This window comes from Xenopus tropicalis, chromosome 7 (genome assembly GCF_000004195.4).
Source record: "Xenopus tropicalis strain Nigerian chromosome 7, UCB_Xtro_10.0, whole genome shotgun sequence".
In the NCBI taxonomy this organism is placed as follows: domain Eukaryota; kingdom Metazoa; phylum Chordata; class Amphibia; order Anura; family Pipidae; genus Xenopus; species Xenopus tropicalis.
Genome location: NC_030683.2, coordinates 56,203,991 through 56,222,939, shown reverse-complemented (window position 1 = coordinate 56,222,939; position 18,949 = coordinate 56,203,991). Strand labels below are relative to the sequence as shown.

Genomic DNA, 18,949 nt, shown 5'->3' with positions numbered 1-18,949 from the left:
TACTCAGATGTTCCTGGGGAATGAAATACATACCACTGTTATCTTTTTTGTTGAAAATAGAGTTATTATGCAGGCTGAGAGGAGTTACCTGACTTTTTCATATGACTCTAATTGTTTCTACAAATCCACTTATCTTTTGGATTTATATGGTGCTCCCTGTGCATGTAAAGTAACTTTTAAATCTTTACATTTTTTTGCAGATTGAGTTAATGCCACATGACCTCATCACACAACTTCTACGTGTTCTTGCCATTGAAACTCGACAGGAAAAAGCTCTTATTAACGCCGACCCCACTGAGCTTGCACTCAGTGGACTGGAATCTTTTTCCTTTGATTACATTGTCAAGTGGCCACTTTCGCTAATAATAAACAGGTACAGAATGGTGAACCATAAATACAAAGTTGTAAACCCTCAAATCATTGCTAGCAGACCACTGAAAATGCCTGCCATTGGCAGAATTATTTGCAAAATTAGACTTATTTTTAAAGAATATGCAGAAATAATCAAATATGACTCAGTGCTACCTGTATACCAACTTGTAAAATGTAGTAACTTAATTATTTAACCCTTAAAACGTTAGCAGTTAGGGCCATGCTTAAAGGAGACATATAAGATAAACAAAAAAAACTCTAATCTTGTAATCTTGAATAATATATGGTGCTTGTTTCACTTTTATCTGAAAATTAATACTGTCTGTTAAAATGGCCCCTTTATTGGAGCACCCTATAGATCCTCTCAGGTTCCTGTCCGTGATTAAAATGAGGGGTGGGCATGTCCTAACAATGCCTGCTAGAAGCACAGTAGGAGGGGTGTAGCCATGTACAGCCCTGCAGTCACACAAGCAGGCTTTAGTTCTGTATCAGGTCATCCTAGCTACTGATTGTTTCCTATCTGACAGTACAAAACTATGTAGCTGAAAGAACCCCCCACACTAAATTTATGATTATGAAATGTATGGCATTCAGTTATTTTATAGTGCCAATACTAGAGATGTAATCAGCAGTCACTTAAAAGAGCTAGAGCACTCTATTGAAGCAGAGTCTCTGTGGCCTGGACTTTATAAGGTGGTATATGGGGTGCCAGCTAATGAAGACTTCCCTTTTAATATGCCCAGTTCTAGTAATTAGTTAGTTACTAATGCATGGGTCACTCGGCAGGAAATTAAAAAAAAAACAAAAAAACTTGAACATGTAAAGGTAAACAAAGGTCCAGCGCCGGATGGGATTCATCCCACGATATTAAATGAGCTTAGCACTGTGATTGCCAAGCTTCTTAATTTTTCAGGATTCGTTGAGGTCTGGCATGGTGCCGAGAGATTGGTGAATTGCTAATGTTGTGCCATTCTTTAAAAAGGGATCCCGTTCTCAGCCTGAAAACTATAGGCCTGTTAGTCTGACATCAGTAGTAGGAAAGCTTTTGGATGGGGTTAATAAAGCATAGGGTACTTGAATACATTGCAGTTTACAATACTGTAAGTTTGTGCCAGCATGGTTTTATGCTTATTTATGAGGAGGTGAGCATGAACCTCAATGCTGGAATGGCAGTTGATGTCATCTACTTGGACATTGCTAAAGTGTTTGATACAGAACCTCACAGAAGGTTAATGATCAAATTGAGGAATATTGGCCTAGAACATAATATTTGTAATTGGATAGAGAACTGGCTGAAGGATAGATTACAAAGAGTGGTTGTAAATGGAACATTTTCTAATTGGACCAGTGTTGTTAGTACAGTACCGCAGGGGTCAGTCTTTGGTCCTTTACTTTTTAACTTGTTTATTAATGACCTGGAGGTGGGCATAGAGAGTACTGTTTCTATTTTTTCTGACGACACTAAATTGTGCAAAGCTATAAGCAGGATGCTGCCACTTTGCAGAGCGATTTGACAAAATTGGAAAACTGGGAAGCAAACTGGAAAATGAGGTTCAATGTGGACAAGTGCAAAGTTATGCACTTTGGTAGAAATAATATAAACGTGAACTATCTACTGAATGGTAGTTTTTTTGGGGTATCCTTAATGGAGAAGTATCTAGGGGTTTTTGTAGATAAAAAGTTGTCTTAATTCCTGGCAGTGTCATTCTGTGGCTACTAAAGAAAATAAAGTGCTGTCTTGTATAAAAAAGGGCATTGACTCAAGGGATGATAACATAATTTTGCCTCTTTATAGGTCCCTGGTAAGGCCTCACCTTGAGTATGCAGTGCAGTTTTGGGCTCCAGTCCTTAAGAAGGATATTAATGAGCTGGAGAGAGTGCAGAGACTTGCAACTAAACTGGTAAAAGGGAAGGAAGATTTAAGCTATGAGGTTAGACTGTCAAGGTTGGGGTTGTTTTCTCTGGAAAAGAGGTGCTTGCGAGGGGACATGATTACGGTACTCTGTACAAGTACATTAGAGGGGATTATAGGCAGATTGGGGCTGTTGTGTCTTCCTATAAAAGCAATCAACGCACCAAAGGCCACCCCTTTAGATCAGAGGAACGGAGCTTCCATTTGAAGCAGCTTAGGTTGTTTCTCAGGGTGAGGGCAGTGAGGTTGTGGAATGCCCTTTCTAGTGATATGGTAATTGCAGATTCTGTTAATGCCTTTTAAGAAGGGCCTGGATGAGTTCTTAAAAAAGCATAGTATCCAAGGCTATTTTTATACTAATATCTACAGTTAGTATTAGTGGTTGTATATATAGTTTATTTATGTGATAGTATAGATTGGTAAATATAGGTTGTGTGTGCTGGGTTTACTTGGAAGGGTTGAACTTGATGGACTCTGGTCTTTTTTCAACCCTATGTAACTATAATGCTTATTACTTATAAATAAGAGTGATCTCACCAAGATGTCCCTTTTAAGCATTGTGTTCCAATTTTAGCTTAAATAAGCTCACAAGGGCTCTAGTTATCTTTCCCTTTGTCCTCCCTCTAAAGCAGGGATCCCCAACCTTTTTTACTCGTGAGCAACATTCAAATGTAAAAAGAGTTGGGGAGCAACACAAGCATAAAAAAGGTACCTGGAGCTGCCAAATAATGGCTATGATTGGCTATTTGGAAGCCCCTATGTGGAATGGCAGCCTAAAGAAGGCTCTGTTTGTCTTTACACTTGGTTTTATGCCACCAAAACTTGCCTCCAAGCCAAGTTATCAAAAAATGAACACCTCCTTTGAGGCCACTGGGAGCAACAGCCAAGGGGTTGGGGAGCAACATGTTGCTCACGAGCTACTGCTTGGGGATCACTGCTCTAAAGCCTCCAGGATAGTGTCACTGCACTGATCTGCATGTACTCCACAGCAGAACACAACTCTATATCTGTAGTCTCTCACTCTCCTGATTTCTTTGGGATATAAATAAATTATGCACTTCTCTTTTCCCTCTGAGGCTTGTGATCCTAATATCAAATTGTAACTTATTTAGAGGGTAATACCATTTCTAATAAAAAATTTGTTGTGGGAGGTTCTTTCAGGCGCATATTTTTGTTCTTATAATTCATGACATATTCCTCAAGGCACCTGTGGGGTTTAGTGGCTGTTAACACAAAGTTATCACTACATCAATTTTATCCAACAGTGCAGCGTGCTGCATGCTGCCGACCCCCCCTGCACAGCCTGGGAAAGGAGGCAGCAGGAAGATATCTGAGACTAGTGGGTTTTTTAAAAAAATCTTCAACAAATTGGCCGAAACGCTGCTTTTTAAAACACATTCCTTTTATATTTAAATGGGTACAATTCATTTGCACAATATTGTTTTTCACACAATATGTCCCCTTTAAGTAAATAGCAGTAAATGTTTCAGAAGAGAGAGGGGGAAATAAGGTAAGACAAATTCACTGTGCCTAGGCTGATAGTGGGCTTCAAGTGCTAAAAAGCATTGCAACTTATTGAAAAAGGCTTGTTGAGGTACTAAACGATTCTAATTACATCAAACAGTGCTTGCTTGAGTTTGGGGTAAGCATGCTAATGTAGTAAGATGGGTTGAAGAAAAACAAATATCCATGAAGTTCAACCTTTTTGTCTAAATAAAAAATTGAGTGTTGTTGAACCAAAAGGAAAGCGAAAAAGAAAAACTTCTGAAACCTTTCCAGTTTGCCTCAGAGGGGAAAAAATCCAACCCTGACTCCAAGATGTCAATCCGACTGGTACCTGGATCAGCTTTGTGCTAAAAGCCAATCTCAATAACCCCTTATTTTCTCACTTGCTAAAAAGTCATCCAATCCTGTCCTGAAGCTTATCTAATGTAATGTATCTGTGGGTACAGCCACTTTAGAGAGACTATTCCACAGCATCAATTAAAAAAAACATTCCTTTGGACTCTTTCTAATGCAACAATATCTCATTTGAGCAATGGCGACTAAAACTGCTGCATATTGTAGACAAGATCTTGCCAGTGCTTTATAAGGGGAAAAAATGACCCTTCGCCCCATGAATTTATCTCCTTAATTAAAACAGCTCAAAACCTTTCTTATCCTTGCAGCTACTGCGTTGAATTGCTTGCTAGAGAATAACATATCAACATAGTAAGTTAGGTTGAAAAAAGACATACGTCCACCAAGTTCAACCATAATGCCTATATATAACCTGCCTAACTGATAGTTGATCCAAAGGAAGGCAAAAAACCCCATCTGAATTTTAAACCATTAGGCGGGAGGTGCAATGAGGTTGTGACCACAAAATACATAGAAACAACAACAAGAGATCCTCTGTACTCACCCATTATCAATATATATAGGACATTAAGACATTCTTTGCATTAAGCTACTAAGAAATGCCCTCCCCTTTAAGAAAAACAGCGATTGTTTGTCCATATATTGCAATATACTTCAAGCTGGCCAACTGCGTCAAAGTCATCCCTTCTGGCCAGTCCTGTTGTTTTTATATATATATATATATATATATATATATATAATATATAATGGATTAATAGAAAGCACTCACGGCATATAGAGATAAAACAAAAGTTTTTTGTTTATTAGCTCATCGCATCATTAATCCATTGTTTACACTTTTTTGGTTAGCACCCGGCGAGTGCTCGTGTAATGGTGAGTGCCGATTTCCTTTGGATTATATATATATATATATATATATATATATATATATATATATATATATATATATATATATATATATATATATATATATATATACACAAAAAGGTACCCCGCACTCACAGGACTTACATGAAAATAAACAATTTTTATTGGTCAAAAAACTAACGTTTCGGCTGGCACAGCAGCCTTTCTCAAAGTGATTCTGTGTCAAACAAATCCCCCAATTAAACCCAAAAAGTGGCGCCAAATCCAGTGTGACATCATCAAGTGGGAGTGTACATTACTGGTTTGTCAGGTAAAATGAGAATTGGAGAGTGAAAATAAAGTAAAATTAAAACATAAGACAGACATAACGAAGATACTAGATGTTTAGGTGAAAAGAGTGTACAGATCCCGTGCAGGATAGAAAACGAAAATGAAAGAGCTGATACCTATAGGTACTGAACTATAACTCACACACACTATACCGCTAAAGTTGTAGTGTAATGTAAGAGTTAAGAATGGGCAGGGAAATAGATTATAGCACACACCAGAGAGACGGTAATTCTGCATAGGGGGTGAGGAGTTGCCAGATACAAGGCGCCCTTAACTGTCAGTGTCACAGCTGCCGCGTATGCCAAAGCTCGCACGTATCGATAGCGCTTAGTCAGCGCATTGTGTACAGTCAGCCGCATGTATAGAGTAGGACGTTGCAGCGTCACAAAAGAATAGCCTATTATTGAGCGTGACATATCGCACGCTGAGGTAAGGTAGTAGCGGCTTCGTCTCTGAACCTACGTGACAGCTAGTGTTGCGTATGAGCATGGAATCCACCCTACCGTGGGGGACCCAGAGTGTCAATACGGTCCACAAATTTATACTGTTCACTTAGTAGGCGAGACTATAAAGAACAAGAATCGAAGGGCGCTGTGAGCAGGGGCTGGCAAGTAATAGGGTTGATCAGGTGGTGGTGTCCGTACCCAGCAAAGGGGGGGACCGCCAGCCACTAGAAACAGGACCTCAATGAAGTAGATAACAAATTTGGAAGTGCAAGTCAGTCTTTGCACTTCCAAATTTGTTATCTACTTCATTAAATGTCCCTGTGGCCTCATGTACATTGGCAAAACTATCACCTCCTTCAGGGACCGGATGGCAAACCACAGGTCCGCAATACGCTCCACTCTTGCTACAGGAGAAGCTAACACACCAGTAGCCGCACATTTTCTACTAAAGAAACACTCGCTGGCCAGCTTACGTAGCATGCTGATAGACTTTGTCCCCCCGCCAGTGAGAGGTGGGAATCGTGACAAACTCCTCCTGCAAACCGAATTGAAATGGATGCATAGACTTAATACTATCAGCCCAAACGGCCTTAACGAAATGGTTTCATATTCCTCATTTTATTTACAGTGATTCTGTGCTACTGCCTATATACACTGGACTCTATATGTTGCTACATTGTGGCTGACCAAGTACCACGTTTTGATATGTTACATTTTGTTTTTCATTTGAAACTGTTGCAAAACTTTTTTCCGTTACTGTGGGGCTGACTAAGTATCAGTTTGGATATGTTACAGTACCATTTGAAATTGTTGTAAAACCTGTTTCTGTTGCAGTGGGGTTACTTTGTTTCCTGCACCTTCTGCTGTCACACTCTTACTTACGTACATGTTGTATCTCCAGTTTCTACAGCCTCAGTTCTCTGTTTTTATATTCATTTTTAGTCTTTATTTCCTATTTAATTTTTGCTTTTTCTTTATTGCACCGCACCTATTGCGCACTACACTCTAAGCTGTACCTTGTACCAACCAACCTGTATCCCATATCTAGCCCACCAACTTGCCCACCAGCTTGTACTCCATTGAGGTCCTGTTTCTAGTGGCTGGCGGTCCCCCCCTTTGCTGGGTACGGACACCACCACCTGATCAGCCCGATTACTTGCCAGCCCCTGCTCACAGCGCCCTTCGATTCTTGTTCTTTATAGTCTCGCCTACTAAGTGAACAGTATAAATTTGTGGACCGTATTGACACTCTGGGTCCCCCACGGTAGGGTGGATTCCATGCTCATACGCAACACTAGCTGTCACGTAGGTTCAGAGACGAAGCCGCTACTACCTTACCTCAGCGTGCGATATGTCACGCTCAATAATAGGCTATTCTTTTGTGACGCTGCAACGTCCTACTCTATACATGCGGCTGACTGTACACAATGCGCTGACTAAGCGCTATCGATACGTGCGAGCTTTGGCATACGCGGCAGCTGTGACACTGACAGTTAAGGGCGCCTTGTATCTGGCAACTCCTCACCCCCTATGCAGAATTACCGTCTCTCTGGTGTGTGCTATAATCTATTTCCCTGCCCATTCTTAACTCTTACATTACACTACAACTTTAGCGGTATAGTGTGTGTGAGTTATAGTTCAGTACCTATAGGTATCAGCTCTTTCATTTTCGTTTTCTATCCTGCACGGGATCTGTACACTCTTTTCACCTAAACATCTAGTATCTTCGTTATGTCTGTCTTATGTTTTAATTTTACTTTATTTTCACTCTCCAATTCTCATTTTACCTGACAAACCAGTAATGTACACTCCCACTTGATGATGTCACACTGGATTTGGCGCCACTTTTTGGGTTTAATTGGGGGATTTGTTTGACACAGAATCACTTTGAGAAAGGCTGCTGTGCCAGCCGAAACGTTAGTTTTTTGACCAATAAAAATTGTTTATTTTCATGTAAGTCCTGTGAGTGCGGGGTACCTTTTTGTATTATCTCCATTATAATTCTGCACCCAGGCATCCTCACTTCTGATACGTGAGTGCCTGATCCTCTTGGACTTCTATATATATATATATATATACATATATACATATATATATAATAATATATAATGATTTTGTCATTTATAACACTTGTAGCATTTATATTCTTTACAAGCAGCTTCTATACCCATACCTCCCCCAATTTCCGCGTAACAGTCCCTCTTTTAACAGCTCAGCCATTAGTCCCAGATTCTTACTGAAAAGTCCCTCATTTCCCTCATTTCCCTTTGATCTCCTGCAATGAACCCCCAAAAAGATACAAAGATACAACATTAATTGAAAAGTAGCTTTTGGCAGAGAGCCCAGAAAACTTAACAAGCTATACCTGCACTCAGATACATTGCTTCTCAAACTTAATTAAATAAGTGGGCTTTTGGCAGAGAGCCCAGAAACTTAACAAGCTACATTTGCACTTGTAAGTGCAATTGTAATTAAGTAACTAAGTAAACAGGTCTCTTGAGGGAACTAAGACTTGCAGCTTAAAGGGCAGCTTTACCTTTTTAGCAAAACTGTAATAACATATACAACAACCCCAAACCCCCCAGAAATGTGTTCAAACTTAAAATAACCTGCCAAATTTAGTAAAATTGGAGTGGTATGTAGGGGGTGTGGTCACAAAGACAGGCGTGGTCAAAATTTTTTTGAAGGAGGTTCTCAGTGGGGTCCCGCAGGGTTCTGTACTGGGTCCACTTTTGTTTAATTTGTTCATAAATGACTTGGGGGAGGGTATTATAAGTAATGTATCAGTGTTTGCAAAACTCTGTAGACCAGTCAATTCTATCCAGGATGTGGCATCCTTGCAGCAGGATCTTGGCCAACTGGCAATCTGGGCGGCTAAGTGGCAGATGAGATTTAATGTGGATAAATGTAAGGTCATGCACCTGGGATGTAAAAATATGCAAGCCACTTATACCCTTAATGGGACTGCACTAGGCAAATCCATAATGGAGAAGGACCTTGGAGTCCTTGTAGATAATAAACTTGGCTGTAGCAATCAAGGCCAGGCAGCAGCTGCAAGGGCAAACAAGGTTTTGAGCTGTATTAAAAGGGGTATAGATTCACTGGAGGAGGGTGTTATTCTTCCCCTTTACAGAGCGCTGGTAAGGCCCCATCTAGAATATGCTGTTCAGTTCTGGTCTCCAGTGCTCAAACGGGACATGATTGAGTTAGAGAGGGTCCAGAGAAGGGCAACTAAGCTGGTAAAGGGTATGGAAAGTCTCAGTTATGAAGAAAGACTGGCCAAGTTGGGTCTGTTTACGCTGGAGAAGAGGCGCTTAAGGGGTGACATGATAACTATGTATAAATATATAAGGGGATCATATAATAACCTCTCTAATGCTTTATTTAGCAGTAGGTCCTTCCAACGGACACGAGGGCACCCACTCCATTTAGAAGAAGGGAGGTTCCATTTAAATATTCGGAAAGGATTTTTTACTGTGAGAGCTGTGAAGTTGTGGAATTCCCTCCCCGAATCAGTCGTGCTGGCTGATACATTATATAGCTTTAAGAAGGGGCTGGATGGATTCTTAGCAAGTGAGGGAATACAGGGTTATGGGAGATAGCTCTCAGTACAAGTGAGGGAATACAGGGTTATGGGGGATAGCTCTTAGTACAAGTTGATCCAGGGACAGGTCCGATTGCCATCTTGGAGTCAGGAAGGAATTTTTTCCCCTCTGCGGCAAATTAGAGAGGCTTCAGATGAGGTTTTTTGCCTTCCTCTGGATCAACTAGTAGTTAGGCAGGTTATATATAGGCATTATGGTTGAACGTGATGGACGTTTGTCTTTTTTCAACCCAACTTACTATGTTACTATGACGCGCTATATATTTTTGTCCCTCTATCCATTTTTCAGATGTTGGGAGGTATGTTTACCCTTTGACTTTTAAAATGCTTTCATCTTCACAGCCACAGCAAGCAGACAGGTGCTGATCTCCAGCTTTAGGAGTGTGATTAAGTTACATCTCCCCATAGGAAGGGCAGAAAGCGAGGCATTGACCTTAAATGATAGGCAAGTTTCAGTTAGGCTAAGCACCCACAGAGCGATTTGATTTGTTTACATATTTCACTAAATTTCTTTAGCTCTATACAATTTTATTATTATGCAGAGTGGTTTCTCTAATCCTCATTCTATCTACAGAAAAGCTCTTACACGCTATCAGATGCTATTTCGCCATATGTTCTACTGCAAGCATGTGGAACGACTTTTGTGTAATGTATGGATCAGCAATAAGACCGCCAAGCAATTTTCCTTGCACTCAGCAAAATGGTAGGTATTTTTGAAAATGTTACCAAACTCTGTGACTTTTTGTTCTGAATCACTTTGCAATACCACTGGTAAATTATTTCTTAGGAAGCAAAAAAATAGATTTTGTGATGCAGTAATGTTTACATTACAACAACACTGCACCTTCCTTTTTTTCCCTTTATACCTTCAAAAGAAATAATAAGAAACCATTGTATAATTATTTACTGTTTTCTTTTCTGCTAAGCTTTTATAAATGTTACAAAGGGAATTAATACCACTGAACATTGCAGGTCTCTATAAAAAAATATATTGCATAAAACATCCAATATGTAAAACACTAAGGGGCACATTCATGAAAACACAAGTTCGAATCCCGAATGGGACAAATTTGGATTGGATACGAAAATTTCTGAAGATCGAAAATATCACGAAAATGCTTACTAAAAAATCGTATTAGTCACGATAATATCGTATTGGCGATCAGAAAGTCACAAAATTTTCATACCGAATGATTGTAAACAGCGGGAAAGCCTTTCCGATTTTTTTAGCCCAAGCGTACGAAAAAGTCACGGGGGCGTACGAAAAAGTCGCGGGGGCGTACGAAAAAGTCGCGGGGGCGTACGAAAAAGTCGCGGGGGCGTATGAAAAAGTCGCGGGGGCGTATGAAAAAGTCGCGGGGGCGTATGAAAAAGTCGCGCGGGCGTACGAAAAAGTCGCGCAAGACACGAAAAAATTTGCGAAAGTACACTCGCAGCATTCTTGTCTTAGTAAATCTTCCCCTAAGTTTTACATTTTCTTAAGTAAACCTAGTAAAGTAAACCATTTTCATAAAAATATGATTTTCTAGTAGTATCTGCCATTACATAGGGTTGAAAAAAGACCAGAGTCAATCAAGTTTAACCCTTCCAAGTAAACCCAGCACCCATTGGATAATCCTAAATCGAAAATTGCTATTTTCAGTACTAAGGACCACCCCCTGGCTGTTACTGTTTGCTATTCTCACACACAAACCAAGGTCATACAAATAAGGTGACATCAGCCAATGAATGGACCGAGCTTCGTTTTTTTAGCCTCATACTTCTTCCTTCAGCTGTAAATTATTTTCAGGTGACCAGTGACACTGACCCATCACAAAATGGTTGATCGAGGTAAAAAGCCAATACTTACTTACATATATGTTAATATGGTAAGATTCTTTAAAGGAGTAGGACCTATTAAGAAGAAGGAAAGTCTAAATCTAAAGTCTAAAGCCCAACTTTAGGAAAGCGATTACAATTGTTGGGGGTGCCTAACATTAGGCACCGCCCAGTGATTTAGACTTTCCTTCTTCTTTAATGAGTCACTTAGGATATAAATTATCTGTCGGTTAAGTATACATTCAGAAGGCATAGTTTTTCTTTAACTGACTTAGCTCTCATTTTTAGTCTTGCCTAAGCTAACTGTTTTTGGTGACAGGCAGTTTATCTTGAAACAGAAAACGGCAAATAACTGCTCAAATGAGCAAGAGGTGATGGCCTCCGGGTAAATTAAACCATTAACAAAACCACCATGCTCCACAGTTGTGGCTACAGACCCTTAAAAACAGCCCACTCGTATATTAATGAAACACAATCTTTACTCAGCCACAAAGACAAAAACCGCCCCCAGAAAACCCCACAATACCATAACTATAATAATAATACCATAACCATAATAATTATACAAAACACTAAACCTTTCTGGGACCGGAACAAATTAATTCCCAGGCACCCAGTTGCATCCGGATGCAATATGAGTAACAAAACCCAGCACTAAATGGACAGTCCCAATGCAAAGTACAAGTATAATACATTCACATATAGCACTGATAGCATATAAGCATTAGAGTCACAAGAAAGGTTTATGTTGAGAAAGTCAATATTCATCCGGTTAGATTATAATAAAAGATAAATCAGCGAGGAATTGATTGGGGGAAAGACGCCATCCTCCCCACATTTCGCTACCTGGCTTCGTCAGGAGATGAGTCATCACTGTGCATCTGTTACTTTTAAGCTGCAGAGAAGTGGGCGTCACAACAAATAATTGGATCCCTGTCTCTCAGTGGGCTCTCCATATTGTTGGTACAGTATCTGTGCAGGGCTTATGGAAGGTATTCATAGCAAACACCTTCTCCCTTTTCCCCCACACCTAACTTTCTGAATAGGTGCAAGCCCTGATCAAAAAATATAGTGCATGGTATGTTATGCTTGCGTGCCCCTGTGGATGTCTCCCCACAGGTATCTGTGCTTCTCCCTGTGCCCTGCTAAGGCTTAAACTTTGAAGTAGGGTTGCCACCTCTGCTTGCTTTTTTCACCAAGCAGGGGGCAAGCAGTATTGTCACTGGGGCTGAGAAGAGGCGGGGCCATGATGTCACAAGGCGGGGCAGCATGTCACTGGGTGGGACAATAATGCGGCGATTGGTGATTGCCATGTCAGTCTTCGTAAGTCCTGCCTAGTTTTCATAATCTGGAAAACCTGGCAGGAGGTTTTGACACAGACAGACCTTCTAGAGATCAAGCCTGCATTGTCATAACCAGACAGATGGCAACCCTACTGTGAAGCATCTACTGCTACAGATTTGCTGGATCTCAATAAAAAAAAAAAAGCAATTAAAACAATGTAAGAAATTTTGCACAAAGAAGCATTTAATGGAGAGTGCCTGTGTTATTGTTTTTTTTTTTATACAAGGTACAATTGCTCATTTTTTACAGTTGAGCTATTAAATAGTACCTCCTCATAGTTTACTCGGAGTTCACAGGTTTTTCCAGTAAGAAAGTGATTAACAAAGTGAATACTGCTACAGATTTGCCTAGTAAGAGTTGTACCTTTTGCACTTTGCGCTGTTATACCGGCTGCTGCCTATATCCTACTGTGCTTCTGTTATTTACTTGCACGGATTGCTCAGCTCAGTCCCAAGGTTTCACAATGGAAAATGTATCACTATGGAAAAGCTCTCTGTCATCCCTACTCCCTGAGTCATAGTTCTATCAGGTGGAACACTCTGTTCTGAATACTGTATAGGATTTGCACTAAGGTCTGAACAGTCCTCTGTCCTGTTTGAATATATACAGCCCTCAGTATTAAGTGCTGTCATATACTGTCATATGTCTTTCATATTAAAAATCTGTTTCTGAGTTGTTTTACACCTTCTCTTTTTATTAGCCCTGAGGTATATACCGCCCTATATACTAGTTGCTATATACCTTGTGTATTAGCCCTTATGTAAATAGAGCCTTCTGTACTAGATGCTATACACCTTCACTTTATAAGCCCTGAGGTATATACAGCTCTTTCGAATAGTTGCAAAGAAGGTATGGACTGGGAGTCAAATTAGACCTTGGCATTTCAAGTACACAGAGGCCCATACAACCCCCTACAGGCCCAATAAATAATGACTTACGCATCTTACCGCAGCCCATCCGACATTTGCCAGAATCAACAGATTGCCAGCCTAGGTCTGGTGCTATATACCTTCTAGTAAAAGCCCTAAAGTATATACTGCCTGTGTAGTAGACTCTGTATGCCTTCTGAATATTAACCCTTATGTATATCTGTAGCCGACATTAATAGGCCCTGAGATAAATACAGCCCTCTGTAATAGGGGCTTATAAACTTTCTGTATATTGGCCATTAGGTAAATACTGCCCTTTATTCTAGGTGCTATACAACTTCTGTATCATGGCCCTGGTATATACAGTCTTTGTACTGGGTTCTATATACTGTCTTCATTATATTCACAAGCACTCTGCACCATGTTCTTTATCCACTCTACATATGGCTTGGGCCATTGCTGTCCAACTTTTGTGGTACGGAGGGCCGGAATTTATATTATTAAGACACAACCTTAAATCAATGTGCCGCCTCCTCCTCTCCTGTGGATAGCACAGCAACCCCCCCGCATACAATTACACACCTTAGGGACCATTTAATGGCTATTTCCAACTGCTAACAAACTCCCAGAAAAACCCCTGCCATTTTCACCTCCCACAGGCAGCATAGGGCAGACAGAGTATGGCACACACAGGCAGTACTCTGCCTGCCCTATGCTGCCTGTTTGTGCCATAATCTACCTGCCCTACCCTGCCTGTGTGTGCCATAATCTACCTGACCTATGCTGCCTGTGTATGCAGCCTGAATCTGAGGTGTGAACCATGCAGGGGCCCGTTAATCTCAGCACTGATACCATTCAAAGCTTACAAAAAGGTAAGCCAACAAAGCAGTTAGACATGTGGGGGGCCACACAGAGGGGGGCCGCGGGCCGCCAGTTGGACAGCACTGGCTTAGGCCATTCTGTATTCAGTATCCCTTTTCAAGAGGCAGTCATTGTATCATTATCCAGCCTTGCCAGTGTTATATATGTATACATCTTATACATATTAGAGGTATATGTTTTTACATTGCTTTCTCTTAGGTGCCGGAACCCCAAACAACCCTTAACCTTCGTATTTTAGTCCTGACCTGCTAACCTATTTATTTAAGGGTTGCAGATACCTTAGAATTAACATGTCTCATCGTGGTCACTGTTCTGTGTAAGGGTAAATATTGATAATACCGAGAAGAGACACTTAAAATGGCCGCAGCCCTCTTTCTGACCCTAAGAAATGGAGGCAAAGTGAGATAGAATAAAAGAGATACAATCAGTGAATGAGAAGCTGCAGGTGGGTGCATATAAGAATTCATGCAACTGGTTTCCATACAGGTGGCGCCTTGAAGCTGTCATTACCAACAAAGGAAAAAAGTGCAGTAAGCGTGTAGGCTGCCTTACTTCACAAAGGAAAAAATCAGAGAGTTATATGAAAAGTAAAAATGACCTCACATATCAAACCTCAGTCCTGGTTACAGGCAACGGCCAATCCAATATCAAATAGAGTGAGAGAAATTTAAAAAATTCAAAAATCACAACTGCAACAGAATAAAATTTAAAAGTATAAATTTTATTAGGACATACAGTGGTGTGAAAAACTATTTGCCCCCTTCCTGATTTCTTATTCTTTTGCGTGTTTGTCACACTTAAATGTTTCTGCTCATCAAAAACCGTTAACTATTAGTCAAAGATAACATAATTGAACACAAAATGCAGTTTTTAAATGAAGGTTTATGTTATTAAAAGAGAAAAAAAAACTCCAAATCTACATGGCCCTGTGTGAAAAAGTGATTGCCCCCCCCCCCCTTGTTAAAAAATAACTTAACTGTGACACCTGAGTTCAATTTCTGTAGTCACCCCCAGGCCTGATTACTGCCACACCTGTTTCAATCAAGAAATCACTTAAATAGGAGCTACCTGACACAGAGAAGTAGACCAAAAGCACCTCAAAAGCTAGACATCATGCCAAGATCCAAAGAAATTCAGGAACAAATGAGAACAAAAGTAATTGAGATCTATCAGTCTGGTAAAGGTTATAAAGCCATTTCTAAAGCTTTGGGACTCCAGCGAACCACAGTGAGAGCCATTATCCACAAATGGCAAAAACATGGAACAGTGGTGAACCTTCCCAGGAGTGGCCGGCCGACCAAAATTACCCCAAGAGCGCAGAGACAACTCATCAGAGAGGCCACAAAAGACCCCAGGACAACATCTAAAGAACTGCAGGCCTCAATTAAGGTCAGTGTTCACGACTCCACCATAAGAAAGAGACTGGGCAAAAACGGCCTGCATGGCAGATTTCCAAGGCGCAAACCACTTTTAAGCAAAAAGAACATTATGGCTCGTCTCAATTTTGCTAAAAAACATCTCAATGATTGCCAAGACTTTTGAGAAAATACCTTGTGGACCGACGAGGTGCATGTCCCGTTACATCTGGCGTAAAAGTAACACAGCATTTCAGAAAAAAGAACATCATACCAACAGTAAAATATGGTGGTGGTAGTGTGATGGTCTGGGGTTGTTTTGCTGCTTCAGGACCTGGAAGGCTTGCTGTGATAGATGGAACCATGAATTCTACTGTCTACCAAAAAATCCTGAAGGAGAATGTCCGGCCATCTGTTCGTCAACTCAAGCTGAAGCGATCTTGGGTGCTGCAGCAGGACAATGACCCAAAACACACCAGCAAATCCACCTCTGAATGGCTGAAGAAAAACAAAATGAAGACTTTGGAGTGGCCTAGTCAAAGTCCTGACCTGAATCCTATTGAGATGTTGTGGCATGACCTTAAAAAGGCAGTTCATGCTAGAAAACCCTCAAATAAAGCTGAATTACAAAAATTCTGCAAAGATGAGTGGGCCAAAATTCCTCCAGAGCGCTGTAAAAGACTCGTTGCAAGTTATCGCAAACGCTTGATTGCAGTTATTGCTGCTAAGGGTGGCCCAACCAGTTATTAGGTTCAGGGGGCAATTACTTTTTCACACAGGGCCATGTAGGTTTGGATTTGTTTTCTCCCTAAATAATAAAAACCCTCATTTAAAAACTGCATTTTGTGTTTACTTGTGTTATCTTTGACTAATAGTTAAATGTGTTTGATGATCAGAAACATTTTGTGTGACAAACATGCAAAAGAATAAGAAATCAGGAAGGGGGCAAATAGTTTTTCACACCACTGTATTATCTGACACATTTTGTGCCTGAAGGGCACTTATTAATTTCTTTCACTCTATTTGATATTGGATTACCAACAAAGGCTTTACTACGAAGTGAGGATAAATACATTTCCGTAAACTTGTTCAATACTTATTTCCTGTGTCATTCAAACTTTACTACACATAATTTATAGATTTGTTGAATTTTTGGATTTGTTTTGATTTCTTTTTATGTGTAGGTTGTCACCGACATCTGGTGTAAATTTCATGTCAATAGCCCCATTAGAAATATATTTACTGAGAAAAATGTTGACATGTTCAATGCTTATTTTCCTTGCTGTATCTGAATAGCACAGCAGTTATCTTCCTATGAATGAATATGCTTTGTGTTGTTACAAATCTGGTCTAACTAAATTTATAACCCAGACATGGTTAGTTTCATTGTTTATGGCCAAAATACCAGGGTTAAAATCTGGAGTTCCTGGCTGTTCCAATTTATCTCAGTACATTTAGTCTGCTCATTTTGCGGAACAATTGTCATAAATTCATATAGTGCTAGCAAATTAGGCAGCACATTGCATGAATTTAACAAACAAGGGTAACAGATTAAAAATAGGATTGAGGACCCTAAATACCATTTCATTATATGACTTGTGGGTCAGTAGAGTCTAACAGTAATAAGTGACCACTCTGGCAAACACTGCCTTGTGCAAGTTCATGCAAGACCCAAGAGAGAAATGTGGTTAATCCCTTGTCAGGACGTTCAGCCATACGCCTCATGCAGAGTTGTCGCCTCTTTCACATCTGCATCTTTAACCCTTTAAGTGTCAGCAGAATTTGACATATCTGTTCCCCTCAGTGCCCTTCTTCCCTTCTTCTGTAATTTATTTCTTTGAATCACGGGGCCCGTGCATACGCAGTAGAGTGAAAATGCGGATTTTTAATTCAAGTTCGGCTTTTCCACATTGTCCAAGCGGTGCAAAGACAGAATGAAGAAGGACTGCTCGCCTTTGCACGTGCAATTTACATACATTTTCTATATCTAGTATTTTCTGAGATATTAGCAGCTTAAGACAGCTTTATACTGCTAGGCAGGCTTTAGTTTACGATTATAAGTTATGTCAGCAACTCACCACAGAGAAAAAGATGCTCAGGTGCACCACTTAGTGCCTTCAGCTTGGGGAGCGGATATCACCTTTTTTTTTTTGAAGAGCAGGCACTCAATGAGCAAATCTTCAGTCAGAATTCTTAATTAAAAAATATCTTTATTTGAGTACCGCCTTACACATTTCCTGTTCACAGACATTGATTATAAGCAAAGGCTTTAGATCAGTTAAACATCAAAACAAATAAAGGGAGAAAAAAGGCACTCCGTGCCTTTTTTGTATGTTAAATCACCACCCCTCCGGGATACAAAGACTCTCTCTATACATTGTACCTGGAAAGAATCCAAATTCCCCATGGCACAAGACAAGAATTGTCTGGATACATTTGTTTCTTTTTTAATTGGAATGTCAGCAATATTCTCCCGAATGCTTCTTTAAAACTCTATGAAGTTTGTCCAACGTATTGCATACCACATTTCTGAAATGTAATCAAGTATATGACATTTTAAGTGTTAAAATTAATATAATAACCAATTGTATAGGACTTAATAGTAGCAGAAGATGTAAATTCATTGCCCCTACATATAAGAGGACACAAAGTACAACATGAAACACCACATTTAAAAGTGCCTTAAAGGAGAAGGAAAGGGTTTTACTCATTTTTTAGTATGTAATAGAGGGGCCCTGCCCCTACCTGAACGCTGAAATCATTTCTTCTAAAAATGCTCCTTTGTCCAATACGGTCCTCCCGAAGTACACACTATTTCTCCTTGTCTGCGCAGCCATGTTTTAAACATGGCGCTCCACTAGCCTCCCCGCTTGCCTCTTCCCCCCAGCACCTGTCAGCTGTCACCATTCCTCACCGCTCCTCTCCCCTCCCTGCGTCCTCTCATCCCTGCTCCTCTTCTCGCTTGCCTCTCCGCTCCAGCACCTGTCAGCTGACACCTGTCCGTCCTCACCGCTCCCCTCCCTGCACCTGCGTCCTCTTGTCCCGCTCACCGCTCCGCCCCAGCACCGCCAGCCGACACGGTTCCTCACCCCTGCTCACCTCTCCCCCTCCCAGCACCTGCGTCCTCTGGTCCCCGCTCGCATCTCCGCCCCAGCACCGCCAGCCGACATGGTTCCTCACCCCTGCTCACCTCTCCCCCTCCCTGTACCTGCGTCCTCTCGTCTCCGCTCCTTGCTTGCCTCTCCGCCTCTGCACCTGCCGGCTGCATCCTGTAATGGCCCCAGCTGCTG

General features: G+C 40.8%; 1 protein-coding gene across 2 annotated transcripts in view; it reads left to right on the top strand.

Moving 5' to 3' along the window:
- The window catches only part of tubgcp2 (tubulin gamma complex associated protein 2), a 119,699-nt gene that overhangs the window by 65,094 nt on the left and 35,656 nt on the right, over positions 1-18,949 (top strand). For both annotated transcript variants that reach the window (XM_002940307.5, XM_012967068.3), the window contains 2 exons: positions 201-373; positions 9,966-10,094. In XM_002940307.5, the coding sequence (XP_002940353.2) occupies positions 201-373; positions 9,966-10,094 (302 nt within the window). The remainder of the gene's footprint in view (positions 1-200; positions 374-9,965; positions 10,095-18,949) is intronic.